Source organism: Scaptodrosophila lebanonensis, unplaced genomic scaffold (assembly GCF_003285725.1).
Source record: "Scaptodrosophila lebanonensis strain 11010-0011.00,11010-0021.00 unplaced genomic scaffold, SlebRS2 tig00001412-arrow-pilon, whole genome shotgun sequence".
In the NCBI taxonomy this organism is placed as follows: Eukaryota; Metazoa; Arthropoda; class Insecta; order Diptera; family Drosophilidae; genus Scaptodrosophila; species Scaptodrosophila lebanonensis.
In genome coordinates, this window is record NW_022060739.1 from 3,999,150 (window position 1) to 4,019,720 (window position 20,571).

The 20,571-nt window shown below is 37.6% G+C and overlaps 2 protein-coding genes across 4 annotated transcripts in view; one reads left to right on the forward strand and one right to left on the reverse strand.

Annotated features, from left to right (window-relative positions):
* LOC115631944 (rap1 GTPase-activating protein 1) overlaps positions 1-20,571 on the forward strand; it is a 155,779-nt gene that overhangs the window by 76,332 nt on the left and 58,876 nt on the right. For all 3 annotated transcript variants that reach the window (XM_030528797.1, XM_030528798.1, XM_030528799.1), the window contains one exon: positions 6,719-6,899. In XM_030528797.1, coding sequence (XP_030384657.1) covers positions 6,719-6,899 — 181 coding nt within the window. The remainder of the gene's footprint in view (positions 1-6,718; positions 6,900-20,571) is intronic.
* LOC115631945 (cilia- and flagella-associated protein 20-like) lies at positions 4,823-5,706 on the reverse strand. Its single transcript, XM_030528800.1, has 2 exons — positions 5,322-5,706; positions 4,823-5,255 (listed from the first exon to the last, which is right to left on the reverse strand). The coding sequence occupies exons 1-2, from the start codon at positions 5,595-5,597 to the stop codon at positions 4,932-4,934; spliced, it is 600 nt and encodes a 199-aa protein (XP_030384660.1). The 5' UTR covers positions 5,598-5,706; the 3' UTR covers positions 4,823-4,931.

Sequence of the window (20,571 nt, forward strand, 5' to 3'; positions counted from 1 at the left end):
ACTTGCTTCAGTGAGATGGCATTTATTTCTCTCAGTGCACTCATGTCCTGTGCAATGACTTGTCGTCCCTGCATAATAGCACACATGTGCGTGAGAGTGTGTCTGTGTGTGTTAGAGAGTGTGTGTTTCTGCTGTCATTTCTTTGCCTGTCAACCCTGTTGCTAACTTCTAATTTTTACTCATGTCCCAGAGGACTTGATTTTCTTTTTCCTTTTGTTTGGTTTTTTGTCCTGCTGCCTGCCTGCCTTTGTGTGTGTGCGTGAGTGTGTCTGTGTGCGGTGTCGTGGCCATTTCCTGTAATTTTTCACCACATTTATGTTGGCTGGAAATGGAAATGTAAAATTAAAGAGTGGCTGGCCATGTCGCTGGCACTGTTTGTACATATATTCACTTGGCTTTTTGGTTTAGACATTTGTGCTAATTAGCGCCTTGGGAGCTTGTGGAGCAGAGCCAAGCAGAACAGAACAGAGCAGAACTCGACTCCTTATCAGCAATGTAGCATCACTTCCTGTGAAGGTTTTACGGTTGCCGCTTCACTTTGGTGGTCCGGTTCGCCTGCCAGCATTTCCCAAGCTGCCAACACTTTTCCCACGCAACGACAGCTGTTCTCTTGCACACTAACACACATACTAAGCACTCTTACATACAAGTGTGTTTGTATGTGTGTATAAACAGCATAATATATTACCGAAAGATTTAAAACTCAAGCCCAAGTTGAAGCTCGAGCCTCGTCGTTGTCGTCGCGGTCGCGGTCGCGGTCTGTGATTAACTGCATTCGCAGTCATACATCTTTTTCTAACTGTCAACGCCGACGCCGACACTGTTGTTGTTGTTGTTGTGGCTGTAATTGTTTTTCTTTCATTAGAAAACATTTTTCTCAACTTTGCGGCTAAACTTTAAACACGCGCTATGCGCCACGCATGCCAAATGAGATAAAAAGGCGGTAGAAGCGACAGAAAGTGGGAGAAGGCGACAACCCTGGGGTGACAAATGCGAACGCGCACATAAATTTGCATTTAATAAACGTTTACGAATAAAAAAAAAGTAGGGAAAAAACACACACACCCAAAGGCAACTCGAAAAAATTTTGACTTACAACCATGTTGTATTTATATATACAAGTATATATGTGTGTGTGTGTGTGTGTGTGCACTTACGTATTAACGCTTTGAATGTCCGTAATAGCTTTTAATTATGTGGGTGTATGACTGGAGAAATAGGAGAGAAATACAGAGAAATTTCCACAAAAGCGGCTCAAAACCATATAATTGTATGCGTTGATTTTGAACAATGCCGTCGAGACCGCTAAATCATTTCCTAATAAGCAGTTAAATGTGTGTATATGCGCCGCATAGAGAGTATAATGGTTATATTAGCTAAGGGATTCAAGTTGGAGAGAGTGAAGATCATAAAATGAGGCACTTTGCGGGGATTAGCAACATTTTTTCAAATCATAATAAAATTGTACACCCCGTCCGTGCGAGTTCCTACAGACACTAGACTTATTGATCCCATGAAACTTAAATGGGGAATTTTAGCTTAGTAAGAATTAACAATTAATTTCAATAGTTCAGCTGTCCTAGCTATGATCATCAGTTAGCCATTCAGTCTGTCTGTATGAACGCCTATATCTTGAAATTTATGGCAGCTAAAGAAGTCAATTTTGTTCTGAGCACCTTGTTGAATCTTCATGTATATCAAGTTTTTATAGAATTCCCATATGCCTGAGCTAAATAATACTAGCTGCCATAGTTTTGATCAAATAATCTTTAATAATTCGAGTATATTCCAGTTCTTTATATAAATGATCAAATAGTTCACATAACCTTAGATAAAGTATTTCTAGGTTTTTTTATATCACATTTAAAGTAGTATTAAATAGTTGCTGGATGTATGATGATGACAGCGTCCGTCCTCACAATTAAAGATGCGATTGACTCTGCGACTTAAGCCTGCACTTGGCCTTTCCCACCTTAAGCCATCCTTAACACATGCCATCCCTACCCCCTGACCTACACATACTCGTACGTATTCCGTTCTCGGACTCTGACATGACAGTGTGGCTGTGATATATTTTATGTCATATTTTTGTTTTGGATTTTATTGCTTGCTACATGGAATTTTCATTCTGCAACGGCATTGTTGGCAATTGATTTTATGTGCGTTTGTGAGAGATGGCAAACATTTTCCATTTTCCGTTTTCCATGGCAAATCATGTGAAGAATTGTAATAAAAATGTAATAAAAATGCAACTGGTAATTTGATAAGTTGGATATAAAAATAGCAAGGCACAGAAATACTAACGTAGTAGTTGTGCATGCAAGGCATGAATAGGAATTGTGGGAAAAGTTATAAAAATAGAAATGCAATAAATTCTTGATTGCATTCGTGAAGGCCGAGCTATTTCTGTTGTGTTTGAAGTACATGGCTTAAAATATCTTGACTATGAATGAGTGGATTAGAGAATCATTTATCAAACTATATCACTGCTTCTATTTCTCAATTGGCTGTAATCTTTTTGCAGAATGAAAATTCTATGTAACGAGTAAATAAAATCCAAAACAAAAATATGACATAAAATATAACACAGTGTGGTGGAGAAATGTTTTCCATATCTCTATTAGAAATAAAATGATAGTAGTTATTGACTTCACTAGCAGTTTAACTAAGCAGTAAGCCCCTTTTTCCCCATTTAAGGGTCGAATTGAGCCTTTCAATTATTCTAGTGGCCAGCACAATCTTTCCCACACAAATCGCTATAGAGTAGTAATAAGATATAGAATAAGGATATGGAGTACTTATAAAATTAAGAATAAGAGACATTAGCTGAGATAACTTTTGCCTTTAACTACACAATAATCTGAAAATTAAGATGCATTTTAAGGCTGTGAGGGAAACCACTGAGAATGGCAACAGGCAAGAAATGCACACACAGGACACTTACAGCAATCTTCCTTAATGCTCACTCCTATTGTGCAAAGCTGGGAATTGTGTCTTGCTCAGATACAGCCAGATATTAAAATATATATACACATGGACATAGCCTAGATAAGGTTGGCAGCTGCGTTGTTCCAGCCACCGCCTCCTAAGATGCACTTCAAACTATCAACACCGTTGCTACTTCTGCTGATGATCATCGTCATCGTCAACGCCATCGTCATCATCAGCATGAGCATCAAAGAGGCAAAGGACAGGCGGCCTCGTCGTTATGAGTAGCGCCTGCCTTGTTTTTGATATCCTTTTCCCATAACTGTCATCATTTTATGTGTGCCAGCCAGTCAAGGGGCAGACTCCCTCTGCCTCTCCCTCGCCCGCTCCCAAAGTAGCTGTAGGTGTTAATTTATGGTTGCCGCGCTACTCTTCATGCCACTCATGGCATACATATTTAAAAATAACAACAACTACTCGCATCTGAGTGACAATTTTATATTTTTATTGTTTTTTCCTTTGCCGGTCGCCTCGTACTTCGAAAATTTAGAGCAAAACAGCTGCGCATACCTAGGACATCATGCACGTTTATGTCCATAGACTAGTCTAGTTTCTCTGACGTTGCACAACAAAGTAAACACATGAGCTGGCGCAACAAAAACAACAACATCCTCTCTCTATTGTGCGGCCTCCTCCTCCTCCTCCTCCTCCGCTCCGCTCCGCTCCTTTCTTTTATTTTCCAAGGCGTTGTTTGTATGTCAACAGTGGTGGAAGAACTTATAACAAATGCACACCGCCCGGCATACAAACATAGTGCTATGTAGTACTATATACTCGTAGTATTGTCGATGGGAGAGCTTCGTGAGCTTCGCTTTGAGAAAACATTGCACGAGAGTGACAATAAACATAAAAATTTTTGAGTGCCACTCATAATTTTGTTCATGTGGCAGAAACTTACGAATTTCGTTTGCAATTCTCTTGCGGCATCTCTTGGGTAAGCCTTTTTGGTCGACTCTTGACTTTTGCCGCTTCAATGCAACAAGGAGTTGTGAGAAGGAAGCGGAGAAGTGGTTGCCCAAGTTCACTTGAGTTTTGATTGATTTTTGAAGGCATGGAGCAAGAGCCGTGTTTGAAATATAAATTCTCAGGAATAAAGTAGTTATTATAAATGCGGGGTTGTGTTCCATTAACATAAGATTAAATCAGCTGGAAGTTGCAAATTGGAGGAGAAAGACATAAGCTGAGACTTTTATGAGAAAAAAAGGAAAGCTGAATTATTTTATGATGAAATTAGAAAAGTTAGAAAAGTTCTTCATTGCGATTAACAAAAAGCGAAAATTTTTTCAATATTTGATCAATTTATAGTTTGTAGCTGTTAAATAGGATTATGTTTGAAGCTGTTTTGCAAAGTATTGAAAAGTTTTCCCCTAATAGATAATACTCAGTCAAATAATAATAATACTATAGTCAAATCAGTGTCAGTCAAAACGATTTGTGATTTTTAATTATCGATTGCTGATGTGTCTCTGCCGATCGCTTGTGATGACGGTGTTAATGAAATATTGTGATTTTACTATTATTGATTAAAAAGTCACAGCTCGCTTTACCATTTCATATATTTCCGCAAAGGTCTCGATAAAACTCTATGTAGTGTCAAAATCTAAATCAATTAACCATAATATTTTTCCGATTTGTGTTTTGCGATTTCGATTGACATTTTTACTTATCCGAATCACAAATCACAAATCAGTAATGATCGATCACAATCGCTACGACCTGCTGAACGCGCCCAATGATAGAAGTAGCTCTGTAGTATTTAGACAAGGCAGATTGTCCTTTAAGGTCTCACGGGTTCCTAAAATCTTCTTTAATCATATTAATTTTGAAATCAAACTTCAATTTATAGAATATTGAAATATATTTTCACTTTTTCAGTGATAATATATGTTGGCTATTTCAATAAAAGATATATTTGTGTCTCGAATGTGTTGGACAGACATGGGTTAGTTGCATACGCTCTTTGATTTTTGTAAGAATTTCGGACTCGGCAGGTACAATTTGAAGTCCGTCGGCAACTCTTCCTCCTTGTAGTGTCGATCCGTGAAAAAGATGCGTCGAATGCGGCAATTAGCGTGCACCTGTATGCGCAGAGTCTCCGTGTATTTTGTGCCATAGGCCCGATGGGTGAACTCGGCCAAATCGAAGATAACCTGGTTCCAACCCTCGTCCAAGCGCATGGGCATCGTGCATAGGAAGGGTTTTACTCGGGACGTCGACTGATAATTGCTGGCACGAAAGCGACGTTTCACCCTCTTGTCATCCAAAATCTGAAATCGACGCACATTCATGTATACTAGTAGTAGGATTGTAGTAGGGATATGAGAATGTCTTACCTGAACCTCGAAGGAAAAGTACTTATTTATGTTCTTGACGATCAGTACGAGGAATGGAAGCCTAATGCCCAGCGTCTTGTTTGGATTTCCGGGACATGCCAGATAGGTGGAGTTCGGATTAGTGCCAGCCACATCCAGTACTAGACTCTGGATATCGTTATCGACTATACGCTTAATGTGTCCATTTCCAGCTCGTCTCTCCCAAAGATCGAGCGGCTTTAAGTCCAAGCTATAAAGTATAGACAGAAACCCGGTCTGCGAGACGTTCTTGAACATCGCGGTTTCATTGGCCGCAATCTCAGACTGTTTATCAATCCGCTGTAATTTTGAAATCGGCCTGCTGGAAAACGGCCAAGAAATTTTGCGAAACTTGGACAGTATCCGTCCAAGTTATGAAGCGTGTGCATCCAAAATTTCAATATCAATTTGGTTAGAATAGCCTAAGGACACTGCCATATTTTCTAGAAATCAACATTAAATGACAATAAATCCGAAGGCAGTTCTAGCTGAAAATGAAGAGCTTTTAGGCATTAATGGACTGTAGGGAAATTGAGATTAGAATAGGATGGTCCTACTTCTCGTAGAAATGGGAACTGACCGTAAAAGTTGGGTTGCCTAAAAGGCTAAAAAGTTCTTAATCGTTAACTAAAGAGCTAAGGAGATCTTGCTTAGTAATAGGAGTATTTTTTAAAATTATACAAGTATATAGAGGTTACCCGAATTTTTGCAGCGTGATTTCTTGTTCCAAAAATTTTGAATAATTCTTCCATTATTATTCCATTATTCTTCCATTATTCTACTAATTATGCCTTTCTTATATTTTATACCCTACTCTTAATTCTAGTTCAATTCTGTACAATCATTAGTAAGCACTACTTTCCCTTTTCTTTCACCCTTCTCCTACGTTCGCTTGTTTTCTTTATTAACCCTTTAGTGCCTGCTCAAGTGACATCTTTGGGATAGCAAAGCCACTTATAAGCGCAATATGGCAGCACCCTGTGGTCCACTCTAGTGGCACTTTTACTCAAGTTCCTTTGCCCATAAGCCGCTTACTGCTTCATGTCCAGCCAAATCGCGCGCTCTCTGACTGACAGCAGTTGCCCTTTGTTCCGTCTTTGAGTCGATTGGTACACCCTAAACCCTATAAACGTTGACATTTCTCCTCAGTGGCCCGGGTGAGTCCGCAAAGGGTGAGACTCTACAAGTATGTGTGCGAACCACTTGAGCTTGCGCAGTCAATTGAACGTTCGACTTGGACTTCGCCTTCGCCTTGGCTAGGACTTGGCGCTGAAGCATGATGAACATGGCCAGGGCCAGAGCTGAAGCTTGTGATTGGCTTTTTGCGTGCACTATTATTAACCCACTTCCTGTTTTTCATCTCGCTTGCCTCATTGCAGACGACAACATGCCTTCATGGCTGGCACACAGAAGCAGCCCGGCTCTGGAGGGGGCAGCAGCGTCACCCACAGTCCGGAACGCATGCGAGGCGCAACTCATGATCTCTTCGAGCTGCTGGAACGTGTACAGTGCTCGCGCTTGGATGACCAGCGATGTGTGCTGCCGGCGTACTTTTCACAGGTGAGTGTTGCTCTACAAGTACAGTGGCAGCTCCTTAAAACGAATTCTACTTCTTGAAACACCAAAGATTGTTATTGAATCAATTCTTATCGGTTGTAGCTTTGTTTGCTGAAGGCAAAGTGCTTTGGTTCACATTATTAAACGAATGGGATTTTAAAACTCTTTTAGAAAATGAGAATCTAGGATTATCTGGAGAACCAAGGTGGTGTCTATTTTATTTAACAATTTTCTCTTTACTTTATTTTTCGGAAGAATAATATTTAAACCAGAAAAACAATGCCTTTAGCGCTTTAATTATTATTTTTAGATAACTTTCTGTATTTCGAAAATCTTCAGCTTTAATATATTTAAGAAATATATAACGTTTTTTTCCCCATTCTATTAGAGTTTAAATTAGACTCTATTCTTACAGTGTTCTTTCTCAAAACGTACGTAAGATTTTGATTTAGATTTTCTTTGTCATTTTATAGTTTAAAATAATATTTATTATTGAAAAGCCATATTATTCCGTCCAAGGATTAGACGTAAGAAAAGAGACAGTAGTTCTATTTCATAGATCCATTCATTTAGAATCAAAATCCGGAAAGTTTGCGACCAACTGATTAATTTTGAAAAACAAAACAATAATTCAATAAAAAACAAAGTCCTTTCTAAACTAGTTTTCACTGTGTTTGTGAAAGGAAAGTGGTTCTCTGGTATGTCGAGCATGTCATTGTCTGCTTAATGTAGGAATTGGCCCAACTGAACGATATGTCATGTCATATTATTTTATGACTTTACCCCCGAACGGAGAGCGCACACCCACTCGTCCGTCTGTCCGTCCGTCCGTCCGTCCATCCAAAAACAAGCTCGATTTTACGACAACAAAAGACTTACACGAGCAGAGACCATAAAATTCTTGTAAACAGACGTCTGCCGGCTGCACTCTGAATTCTGCATTCAGGGCGACTGACCTACGGCAATGCGCTGCACATTGTCCTCGGGCACGGCCATATATATATACATATAGTATGTGTGTGTGTGTGTCTGCTCCACTAATCTAACTATGAGCACGAGGGCCATGACGTTGACCCATAAAAATCTTTCAACATTGTGCTCGTAGTAAAATTTTTAGTGTCTGCCATAAAAATTGCAAATAGGACAATGGTGACAATAAATGAAATAACAACAACAACAGCAACATGAAGCATTAGAAACAGCGGCAGCAACTAGAACCTAACAATGGATCGCATAAATGTCAGTTATTGACACGAAAGACACAAATTGGTTGGCTCAGTCAAACGCCCCCATCTCTACTAAATACTCTTCCCCCAGCTCCTGCGCCTGCCCTCTATTTTTATTAGAACCTTAACCCGCAACCCACAACAGCTGTAATTTGACATAATCTGCTCTTTGTTGTGGCTGTTGTGGCTTGGAAGCGTCTTTGTGTTTCATGTGTGCCTTGTTGTTGTTGTTGTTGTGCATATATTGGTTTAATAGGCAAATACTATGTGGCGGTTACTTATGAGAACGGATTGAGGCTGTGTGTGTCTGCCTGGGATTACTCCACTATAGTGTAGGGTAGAAGTAGTTTTAGGAGTCTCGGCAGCAACTTCAGCTGCCCTTCAATGGCTTCACTTGGGGACAAGGCCTGCAAATTTCATAATTAAATCGTTCATTAAATATGGAAACGCTGTTTGAATATTTGACAGACTAAGCAGTAAACTACATTTTAAATTAACTCGTCCCCTTGGTTCGGCTATCAGTGCGAATCTTATTAATAGAGCAATGAAGTCTCACAATAGAGGCATTCTGATTAAAATTAAAATTAAAATTTTTCGAACAGAAATATAGGCTTCATTATAAATAAGTATCTTTACTCATTTTTTTTTTTAAGAGTATACTTGTAAGTACAGAGTTCTGACCCTGAACTGTGACGCGCCAAAAAACAAATTTGAAAAAGTATTTGCCTAACCTCAAGAAATTGCAAAATATACGATTGATTGCACATAAATGAACTTTATTTTAGACCAATTATTATATTGCAAAATAATAAAACGCCTTTTACATATACCTACATATATATGTATACTTATATAACAATCTGATGAATAACCAAGTCATCCCAAAACTCTAAACAAATATTCCATTATCAACTAAATTTATTTGATTAATTTTTCAAAAAAAAAAAATTCATTAAATAAATTACAACAAGTTTCACTAATTTTCATACATATTTCAAATGTGTGTCCAATAAATTTCATCACAATTTCATTTATAAATGCGTATATTTTGAATTAAAACAAATAAATAATTATAAGAAAACGAAGATACATGGAATTGTTTAGCTACCAATGCTTTGCAACATTCCTATAACTGGCAGCAACATGGTGTTTACTAATGCAGCTTGCTGCGAAAGAGATGTTGTGCAACATTTGCATTTATGTGCATGAAGCTGTGCAAGCAGTGAAAGCAGTGCAGTGCATGAAGCAGTACAAGCAGTGCAAACAGTGTATTAATTTGCAAATGTTACGTCCCTATCATCATACGTAACATAAAATCTCTAAGATATGAAATGAAAATTACCTTTTATTGGTTTAAAATTACTTTACCAATATTTAGTCGCTATTAGAACTCAAAGCAGCCAAGCAATACTGCCTCCATTTGACTTCTCGATCGCTGCTGAAACCGCTATCAGCAACATTGTCTTCGTATATGCTGAGTTGCACGCTAGGTGCGCTGTTGTTCCCATATAGACGTCAACATTTCAGCATATTTGGGTGTGTGTCTGCAATAAGTAATAACATGTAGTTCGCATGCTGGCCGCTAGAGCGCTCTGTCACTTTCTGTCTGGTGTTTGGCTAAGCTAAGCTTACAAGAAAGAGCTCGCTGCTGTGTCATACACAACGTAGCACAGCAACCAGCTTTTAAGAGCAGTGCACTGTCATTTAAACTTTGTGAAAAAAATAATTACGCCTAATTCTGTTTTTACACGGTAGATTGGTTCCTAAAAAAACCGTGTAAAAAACAGAATTAGGTGCTCTAAGAAAAATTCCGGTATTTATCAGAAACAGTATGAGGCCAGCAGCGGATATCACATTTATTAATAAATATTAATCCCTTAGCATCTCTAGGGCTGTTAGTTTTTCTCCAATAATATCCAATTATATAAAGCCTCTTTGTTTCAGCAACTTACGTTATAATTGCGCACCGCTTAGTCCACTGACATAATCAGAATGTGCATTCGAAACTTTACAAGCTGAAGCTGAAGCTGCCCTTTTCAACTTCTCATAATGCATTTTCTTTTGCTGCACTTCAATAAACGAATTTCCCCTTTCCCCCCGCACTTCTTTAGCTCGTCGTCAAGTCTTTGGCAAGTGCTTTTCACAAAATTTTAATTTAGTTTTGCAACAATTTGGCGCAAACTTTACCGTCAAAGCGAAGGCAGGCAGGCGGCTGCCTGCAACTTGGCCTGCTGCTCCTTTCATATGTTTGCACTTTTCTAAGTGGTTCATTTGTTGTTGTTGTTGTTTTTGTTGTTGCCCACATCTCCAGCATTGCAGCAACAAAATGCGGGCTGCTGCTGCAATGTTGCACCCACGCGCCTGTAGCTCAAGACGTCTGTCTGTCCAGCGTTTTCTTAAACACGCACACACACACAGCCACGTACATATGTATGTGTAAGTTGCCACTTACGTGCATGTCGAGTGCTTTTTAAAACTTTTATGCAGGCCACCATCTTAAAAGGAACAAAAACTAGGTTGCCATTGCAGTTGTTGTTGTCCCCCTCGCCTGCCCGACCGCCTGCCTGCCTGCCTGCCTGCTGTTTTCTTTTCAAATGAAAATTATGTTTGCTCAAGTTAGAAAATTTAATTTAGGCAGGTTGTGAGGGCATGCGTGGGTCGTCCTGGAAGTTTAAACAAACGACTAATAACAATGGGATAATTATAATGGAAGCTGTTCTTGAAAAACAGCAGCCTTTAGGAAAGCCACTAAATAGGAATGTGCTCACAAATAAGTCAACTTTCTAGTGCTTTGATTATCTTTGCTCTAATCTGTTAAGCTTTATAGCTAGACAACTAAAAGCGATATTTGAAAAGGCATACAGAGAAAATTATTGCCGAGCTTCTTCTGTTTTAATAAATTTTGTTCCAATCAGTCACTAATAGAGTTGAATTTTATTTTCAAACTACATCAGTGGTACCTGAAAATGCAAAGGTTTTAAATTTTCACAGGACATTATTATCGCCTTTGTGTTTGTAGATGAGAGAAGTAGTGAACAAATCTCGTACTAATACCAAAATGCAAAACTTTTGTAAATACATGAATAGTCGCGGGTATCCTGTAAAGAGTTAATCCATCTAACTATGCGATATTTATTTGAGAATGAAGACTATCAATAATTTCAATTGCATCCAACAATGTTGCTTAGTTGATATAAATTATAGAATAATTTTCAAAAAAAAAGAAGAGAAAAAATCTTTGTAAATACATGAATAATTCAGCAAAAATTCAACTGATAAATAAGTAATATTTAGCGCATGATAAAATGCTCAATAAGCGAAAAAAAATTTTTAAAGAATGCAAGGAATTATTCCTGATTGCATCATTCTTTAAAATATTTCAAAAACGAATTCTTCTCTAAGTTCTTTAAGTTTAAGGAAGGATTGTCCTGTATTGAATTAATTTTAATAATTCTTCTAGCTGAAATTTTATTATTTATTGCTTTCCCAACTCTTCGCTTATTAAATCACTTTTCAAATTTAACTCTCCATATGTGTTAAACAAATGTCGATTATTATAATTTGTTGTAAATTATTAATTTAATATAAAGATTTTGTTTTTTTTTTGGTGATTCGCAGTCCTGCTCTTTTTCGATACAGCCTACTTACAATTTCATTTTTCTTCTGCTTATACTTTTTACATCTTAAAAACTTTTAAGATTAAACGCATCAATAAATTATCAAATGGAAGTAATTATAAACTAATTAATTAACTTACAAAATAAATGTATTACCTTGTTTGAAGTTTATTTTATTTATCATTTAACGAAATGGTTTGAAAACAAAGTATTAAATAAGAATTTGTGAAAACTTTGCGTGCCACCCACGGCACAGTTGGCATTGCTTGGCAGCACGTGCCACCCAAAGCCTCTCAAACTGTGCTGTGTGGCTGGGTCAACAGAAAAAGCAGCAGCAGCAGAAGCACTCAGTGAAGTGGAGTCGGAGTCGGTGTCGGAGCCTCCCAGCCTGCCTCTCTCTGCTTTGTTCCTGTTCGCCTTTTTGCTGTTTATTTCTCTACTCTGCAGCCTTCTCGACTGCAGTTTCCCGTGTCCGTGTTCGGTTCATTGCTTAAATATTTCAATGTGTCTGTGGCGGCATGTGCCGCATAGTTGCACACGCATTTCTATAGCATAGTTTCCTGCTAATAAAGTGCTGAGATCGAGCGAGTGCTGTTGGCATCTTTAGCAGCTGAATGGGGTGCCTATGTGTGTGTGTGTGTGTGTGTATCTTTAATGTGTTTGGCGATTTGTTCGCCTACCTTTACGAGTATTTTTAATTTGGCAAGCGGTACTTTAATATTTAGTTAGCTTGTTGCTTTGGGCTGAATAGAGGCAGCTCCACCAGCAGTAGCAGCAGTAGCAGCAGCAGCAGCTGTCTGGGGCTTAATTAAAGCAGAGCCTACAAAAAAATAAATATATATACATACATATATATATAACAACACACAGATGTGCAACTTTTGTTGTTAAGCCGGAAACTCTGGCGTCCATTGTTTGCCTCAGTCGCTCTGGGGAGCTGCTTAAAGAACCTTAACTGCTCGAATCGCGAAATTTATGCCGCCACTTGCCCACACACCGCACCATCCTCACCCTCTCTTTTTATCTGCCCCCCATCTTTCGACCGCCTTGTTTTCAAATACAAAATAAAAATTGTGGCCCGCCATTTCGTTTTGGCCATGTTTGTTGCCGCTTCTTGTTCCTCTCCTGCATATTTTACACGCGCTCTTGCATGCGGCCATATAAATTGTATATTTTTTCTCACTGCCATTTCTGCATCTTGCACTTGCCACACACACACACACACACACACACACACACTCACACACACATGCATGCATGCACTTACACATCCATTTAGAATCGCCGACAATGCTGGCTACATTTCTATGCAACGAATTATTTGAACATACATATGTATGTAAATGTTAATATCTTGTACACACGGGAAAATTTCAAAGTCGTTGGTGTAGTTTTGGAAAATCAAGAAGGATGTGACGGCCTAATGAAAACTGAAAAAAGAGTACAATATTGTGTACAATGGAGAGAGTACAATGCTGGTGTGAATACATATTCATCTTATTCTTATGTAAAAATTATTTTCATTACAAATTATATTATAAATTAACTATAAAAGAACTGAAATTACTTTTCGTGCTGCAATTATTATTTATTTGTATATAACTTATCGAGAAGAGTATTTTCCAGATAAGTAGGGCTTTTAAATTTATTTGTGATTTGTTGGCTCAGCACTTTAAAGTTTAAACATTTAACAAATGCAGCGAAAATAAAAAATTTATTTAAAAATTTCAAGAACATAAAATTGAATAATCCGTTGAAAAAGCAATGCAATCTTTCTTTCTGTTTTTTTTAAATAGAGCAGCCTATAAAACTATTAAGCACTAATATAATTCAAGTCAAATATTATTTGGTCTGTGAGAAATGCAAAAAATAATAACAAAGTACACCTGTTTTTTTATAATTATTTATTGCATTTATTGGCTCTTTGTTTAACTAAAAAAGGCGCCATATATTTAAGCAAAACAGTAGCTCAGTCGAAATCTGCACTTTACTGTGTAATAGAAAAAGATTACTATAAATCTGAAGAAATAATTCAGAATAAATTATATTAAAAACTATTTTAATAATGATATAAAAGCAAAAAATATAAAATTATTAATCAGAATTTCAGAAAATGATCGGCAGAGTTTTAAAAACTTTTTATAATTTAAATCTTTGATTCAAAAACAATAGATTTGCAACCATTCTCATTAATTTCCCATCCGAAATTGTAGGAAAAAAAATACAGAAGAATTTTTGAAGTCGGTTAAAAAACGGGCCTGCATTTAAATATAATTTTTTAAGTGTAGCTGAAATGGGTTTCAATTAATTATGAGAATATTTGATTCGAATGGACTTTTGTCACTACATCTTGGCTTCATTTTTGCTGAGTGTATGTCTTATGGAAATGTATTTCAATGCTAGGTGCCTGCAATTTGTCTGCAAACAAACGTATGAATCCCCAAGCCACCACTTCAGACCAAGAGCAAGCCGTTGTCGAGCTGCCAGCCAGCCTTGCAAATGCAACGAACGTTGAAGTTGTTAATTGCCATGGTCGTCAGTCGGAACGACGACGACGACGACGACGTCTGTCTTTGGCAGCCGCTACTCCCACAGTCGGTTCAGTTGCATGAAAATGAGTTGCATTCACATATATGTACATATGTATGTATATGTAGATACATACATAAGTATGCATGAATTCTAAACCACAAATGTGCGATGTTTATCACACCGCCAACACAAAGACAGAAACACACTCGCAGTCGCAGTCGCACGCAAGCGGAAGATACAAAAGTATCTGTGGCTGTTGGCTCTGATTATCCCGAAATAAGACTCAAAAAATTTCAAAAACCCAAACGCCGGCAGCCGGCCTCAATGTTCGCCTGCCTGCCTGCCTGCCTGCCTGCCTACGAGGCCTGGCCTGTTCCGTTCCGTTCGCCTCTCTACCCCACTAGCTCTTACTTTCCATCTCTTTCGCACCCGCCGTATCTCTGCTACACAGTTGTACTTAAAATTTATAATTATTTTCCGGTTGTTGCGCGCTTCGTTTCGTTCCCTGACTCACTCAATGAACAGCAGCAGCGGTAACAACAACAACAACAGCAATAACAACAACAACAACGGCTATATCGCTCGGGCCCCTAGCGCGCTACTTTTATTTTGGGTTTTTATCTCTTGCCAGAGGTTACCTCTTGGCTTTGCCCTTTCGTGTGCCAAGCCCAATGGAAGAAAGGCAAAGAAAAACTGAAAAGTTCAACTTGCCATGTGGAAGTGTATAAAAGTCAATGCACTGAGCGAAAAAACATGCAATAGCTTTTATCTAAATGAGAAATTAAACACTGCAATTAAGCAGCAAAAAAACGGAAGTTGATGGACTTTAAGGTTTTACTTCATTGGAAACTTGAAAAAATACGTAATTTTTCAAACGATCTATTAAACACTTTTTAGTTAAAGTTGTGTGGCTTAAAAAAATATATAAATGGAATTTAATATTTGCCACTTAAAGTTTTTTTCAATTCGAAGCAAATATCTTATGATAGGGTTTACTATATGAATTTATTTTTGATTTGTTGGCTCAGGATTTTAAAACTTTAAAAAATACAACAATTTTTCTTAACAAATGTAGCCAAAATACAAATTGGTTTAACATTTGAAAAAAATTTAAAGTTAAAAAACCAATCAAAAAAATGCCAATGCGCTGTTTCCTTCTCTTTAATTACTAATAGCATTTATCTAAGTGAGAAATTAAACACTGCAATTAAGAATAAAAAAAGTGAAGTAATGGACTTGGAAACTTGAAAAAATATGTAATTTTTAAAACGATTTATTAAACACTGTAGTTAAAAATGTGTGGTTTTTAAAACACAAAATTTAAATGGAAAATAATTTTTCCCAATTAGAGTAAATATCTTATATCTTATATATATATAATGTTTTAATCATTCATAATAAATAATAATTTATTCCTTCATCAAACTAATACATTGCAGAAATACTTAAAAATAGTTCCTAGCAACCATTTTTGAAACTAAACTGAGAGCATTTTCTAGCCGTGTGAACCTTGTTTTAAAATCCAAAAGTAACAAACAATTTCAAGGCTTAAGTTTGAGAATAATTGTCTCATTATAAGTATTAATGTCCTTTTCCCCACCCACTCGAATGGTGCTTTGTTGGCAGCTTGTTTTTTTCTCTAAGTGTAGACAGACACTACCGTTAGTGCCCTGCTAGGCACACATCGAGCGAATCTCCGACCGTGCAACTTCGTCAGTCACTCAGTTGTGGCTTTTTAATTTGTCATGTAGTGGGAGTGGGAGCAGCAGCGTCGTTAGTATCATCCGGACCTGTACCCGTACCCCCCGCACCACCCGCATCCGCACCCGCACCCACATCCACAGCTACATCCACAAGCCACCCACACCTGGCCAGCTCGCTTGCATATTTTATAAAAAGCTAAAACAATGCAACTTTAAACTATGTATTTTCTTTTTGCTAACTTCTGCTCGACTACGAGTATTTTCCTTTCTTTGTTGTCTGTCTGTCTATTTGTCCGTCTGTCTGCGGCTGCAGCTATGGCTAAGGCTGAAGGCTGAAGGCTGAAAGCTGGAGCTGATGATTCAAGTCTGACATATAAGTTTTGACTTTGACGTTTGCCTTTGGCTCCGTCGCTCGGTGCCTGTCTCTGTTGTTTACCATGTTGCTGCTTCGTTGACTCCGTTGTTGATTGCCGGCTGTCGTCTGCCAGCAGGAACAGCAACAACAACAGCAACAACAACAAGAGCAACTACAACAAATAAATGTTACTAAGCGTGGCTCAGCGCGCGTCAGTTTTGTCAGCCAGCTAGCCAGTCCGTCAGCCAGCCATGGCTAAATTTTAAAGCTTAGCCAGCAAGCACTTTGATTGAGTGTGCTGGAAAGGCCTTTTCGTTTTCTCGCCCTCTCTACTCTACTCTGCCACTCTGACATTTAATGCGGGCTTTAGTTAACGCCCCTAACTGCCCTCACTGCTTATTATGCATATTTCTTTTCTTGTATATATTTTTGAATTTGCCGTGTGAAACACTTAATTTTTTACACACAGTCAGCATTCATAATTTGTGGTTTGGAAATTGCAAAAAAAATATAAACATACATAGCTCCATATTTTTAAAAACTGTATAGAAAGGGGGAATAAATTAATACTGCATATACATTTTTGTAGCTCTAGCTGCTATTATATACAGTTATTCTTATTAGTAGCAAAGGGCTTCTAAGCACTTCAATATCTAGAGGCTCCGAAAATGAATAGACAGCAATAACCATTAAGGCCAACTCTTGGCTAAAACTTGTTCAACTTCAATCAAATCGGTGACTCATTGCTCGGCCAATCATCAATCAAATATAGCAACAACAAAAAATTACAAATTACACGAAATTGAATTTAAAAAGCTAAGCTAAACAAATGTTATGCTCTTCAGTTAAAAGACTGGACAAATCTTTTCACAATCAGTCAATCAGGTGTAAATACATATGTAGTTTCCAGAATACTGTAAGATTCTAAATAACATTTACAATCGTAGATGTAGAGTCCTAAATTATAGTTTTTAGTTTTAAGTAAAACGGAAACGCCCGAAATTTATATGCGTAACCTAACCCTTTGATAAGCAGCATTTAGAGAAACTCTTAAGCTATATTAATTTAAGTAAATTCTTTGTTTTTGCCACCCACTTACGAGAGCAGCTAAAAACGTCAAGTTTCGCGCATTTCGGGGCGACTTGTGCTGATAAGTTCAGTCGAAACATGGAAATTGTTGCTAAGTTATATTTAAAATACATGTATATATTATTTACAGTTGTATGCTTTGTGAGTGCTGATTAGACCAATTTTTCACAGAAGTTTTAGGGCGCATTCATAGAGGCCTATATTTTGCCGAAAGTAATTCCTACATCCATATAAATAGTGAGTTTGTCAAGCTATAGACAGCTTTAAATAAGCCCTTGAAGCTTCGATCCACATAAACTTAAGATATTTACGTACTCGCCCATATGACCTTGGCATTCGGGCCATAAAACTTGTCTAACAGTTGAGTCGGTGAGTGCAGCGAGGCACACGTTCTGTTAAATTTATTGTTTTGTTTATAAACAAATGCATGTAGACAACTATTTTTATGCCGCCCTCCTCTAGCAGACTGCCCAGAGTAAACACAGACGAAAATAGGTGGGCCAGAGTTATAAGCGAACAGGTAAACTAAACTATCGAAGCGGAATTATGGGCGAGGTAGAGCACTAAAAATTGCAAGCTAATAAATTATGAGCGCAAATATGAAATGTGCTGGAACAAATCCATGAACTCTTGCTATACTCTGCACCCAAAAGGTTAGACGTGTTGCACAGAAAGGAGGTGTGGCAACGGCCAATGAATCGATACATTCATGTGACGAATCTGTCTAAATGAACGTTAACTTGTTTGAAACTTGTCAGTATAAGTTTGTCTTATTCATTGTAGAAAGCTTCTAATTGTCGTCTTATTCTATATAACTGGGTTTTCTGAAACCTTATCAAAATAGGTCATTCATTGCAAATCCATTTACCCATTTAATGAATTATGAAAACAGTTTCGAATTGGCTTTTCTTTAGAATTGTAAAACTTGTTACAATTAATTATTAACATTTTTTGAAGGACTTGTCCTCCAGCCCAAGATGTTATCCTTTTATTGGTTTATTATATTTTTCAAACAATAGTTACATTTTCAAACGCTGTAATTATTTAAATAAATGCATTTTTTATTTTTCCTGAAACATAGTTATCCACTTTCTTTGTTTTATTTACTTAAACAACGCTTTGAAATCAAATGAGTTCCCTTTCACGTTTTTTAAGAAGTGTTTGCTAATTTCTCACTACTAGCATTTTGCCATTTTTTGAATTCCTCACTGAGCTGTTCGTTTGGCGCCTTAATTTGCACTGCGCATGATTACACACATCGCCATCCCACTCGCACACACACCACTCCAGCACTCACACACATTGTCAATCTGTTCGCACACACGGCTAGCTTCGGTCACAACTTGTTACAACGCGGCTGCACATATATGTTCGAGTTCGACACAACCTTGTCGCCAAACATTATTTATTAAGCAATTTTTTTTAAATATTATTAAAAATTTATTCAGTTATCATTTTTCGAGCTATATAGAATTGATTGAAAATAAGACTCTATTAAAAGTATTTATTTGTTTCATAAGTTGTAAATAAATGTAAAATCAATAATGAAAATGATATTTTTTATAAATAAAATTCAACTAATTAGTTACATTGTTGATAAATAATTATTTATACTTCAGTAAAAATATAAAATAAAGAAATATAAGAACTATTTTTATTGTTTGGCCGGCTCGAGGTCAGAGTAAGAAAAACCAATTTATTTAATTTTCTTTTCTTTTTCCGATATATTTCGGTTACGCCACGGTAACCGTCTTCAGGGCAATTATTTAAGCAGTTACTAACTCCAAGTCAAACAGAGCAGACTTGCTTAAATAATTGCCCTGAAGACGGTTACCGTGGCGTAACCGAAATATATCGGAAAAAGAAAAGAAAATTAAATAAATTGGTTTTTCTTACTCTGACCTCGAGCCGGCCAAACAATAAAAATAACTATGAGGAAGGTCACCAAAATACTCAACGAAATATAAGAACTATAAATTTCTATAATTCCCGCCAGTTGCCCTTTAATAATACGAGTAATATTTGTTTCTGCCGTTCGGCCTTAAAAAAAAAAAGTTCAGAGCTGGCGGGAAAATAGCTAGTTTGCCAACACTGCTGCGACGCTCTTGCTCTTGCCTGTCTCAGAGCTAAAGTCAGAGCAGCACACTCGCATTCGCATTCGTTATTTAGCCGTCAGCGGACGTGGACGTGTCGTTTCGGTGTCTCTTTCGTCTCGGTCTTTACTTCACTCTTGTGCTTGTGTCGGTCGTTGCCACTTTTCTGTGAGTGGCGGCAGCAGCAACGTGCGTTAAAATTCGAAAAAGCAAAACCAAAACAACGCGATGAGTTATTTTTAAGACAAAAACGTTGAGTTTTGAGACGTTTATTTTCTCCATGCCAGGCAGCAACCAAAATAAATGCAATGTGAGTGCAACTGCTCGTATGTGTGTGCGTGTGTGACAAAAATAAAACGCACAATTATATGCAGATAATATGTTTCTGCGGTTGTGCAGCATCGCTTCATAATTTGAGCAGCAAAACAACAACAACAACAACAACAAAATAAAAAACAACAAAACCAACCAAAATAATTTGGTGTGTAAAGTGAAAATATTTGCGTTGAAATTTAGTGGCCGCTAAAAATAAAAACAACAGTCAGCCAGCCAGCGGTTTTGTAGTCGGAGCAGCAGCCCAGCCGCAAAGCGCAACTAATTTGCATATAGAGCTTAAGACGACGCTTGGAAAGTCAGCGCCCACAGTTTGAATTGCACTGGCCATGGCCCAACGTGCTGCTCTCTACCTCCATCGACATCGTTGTCGTCGTTCACTTACGTGCTTGTGAATTTTGAGCTGTAGACCAGCAAACCAGTCAAACAAGTTGCTAAAAAAAATACTACAAAAGCAACGACAACAACAACAACAACATACGCGAAAACAAACCGCAAACGAAAAATCATAATAATTTACGTCAAAGCCAAAAGAAAATTTGCTGGCTAGCAGTAGAAAAAAATTTATAACAATTACCCAACAACTCACACACACGTTGTGGTAGTTGTGGGTTCACGATTCAAAAAAAGAGAATTATATCAACGCCCACTGCAGTAAACCGCAAAAGCGCCCACAATCAATGCAACTCCTGCATAAGATCCTATAAAGCCAGAGCAGCCAAAACCG

Excerpts from the sequence above, each read along its gene's own strand:
- LOC115631945 (XM_030528800.1), bottom strand. The coding sequence starts at position 5,597 with ATGTTCAAGAACGTCTCGCAGACCGGGTTTCTGTCTATACTTTATAGC. Across the intron at positions 5,256-5,321 it reads ACTTTTCCTTCGAGGTTCAG|ATTTTGGATGACAAGAGGGT; the intron begins GTAAGACATTCT and ends CGTCGATTTCAG.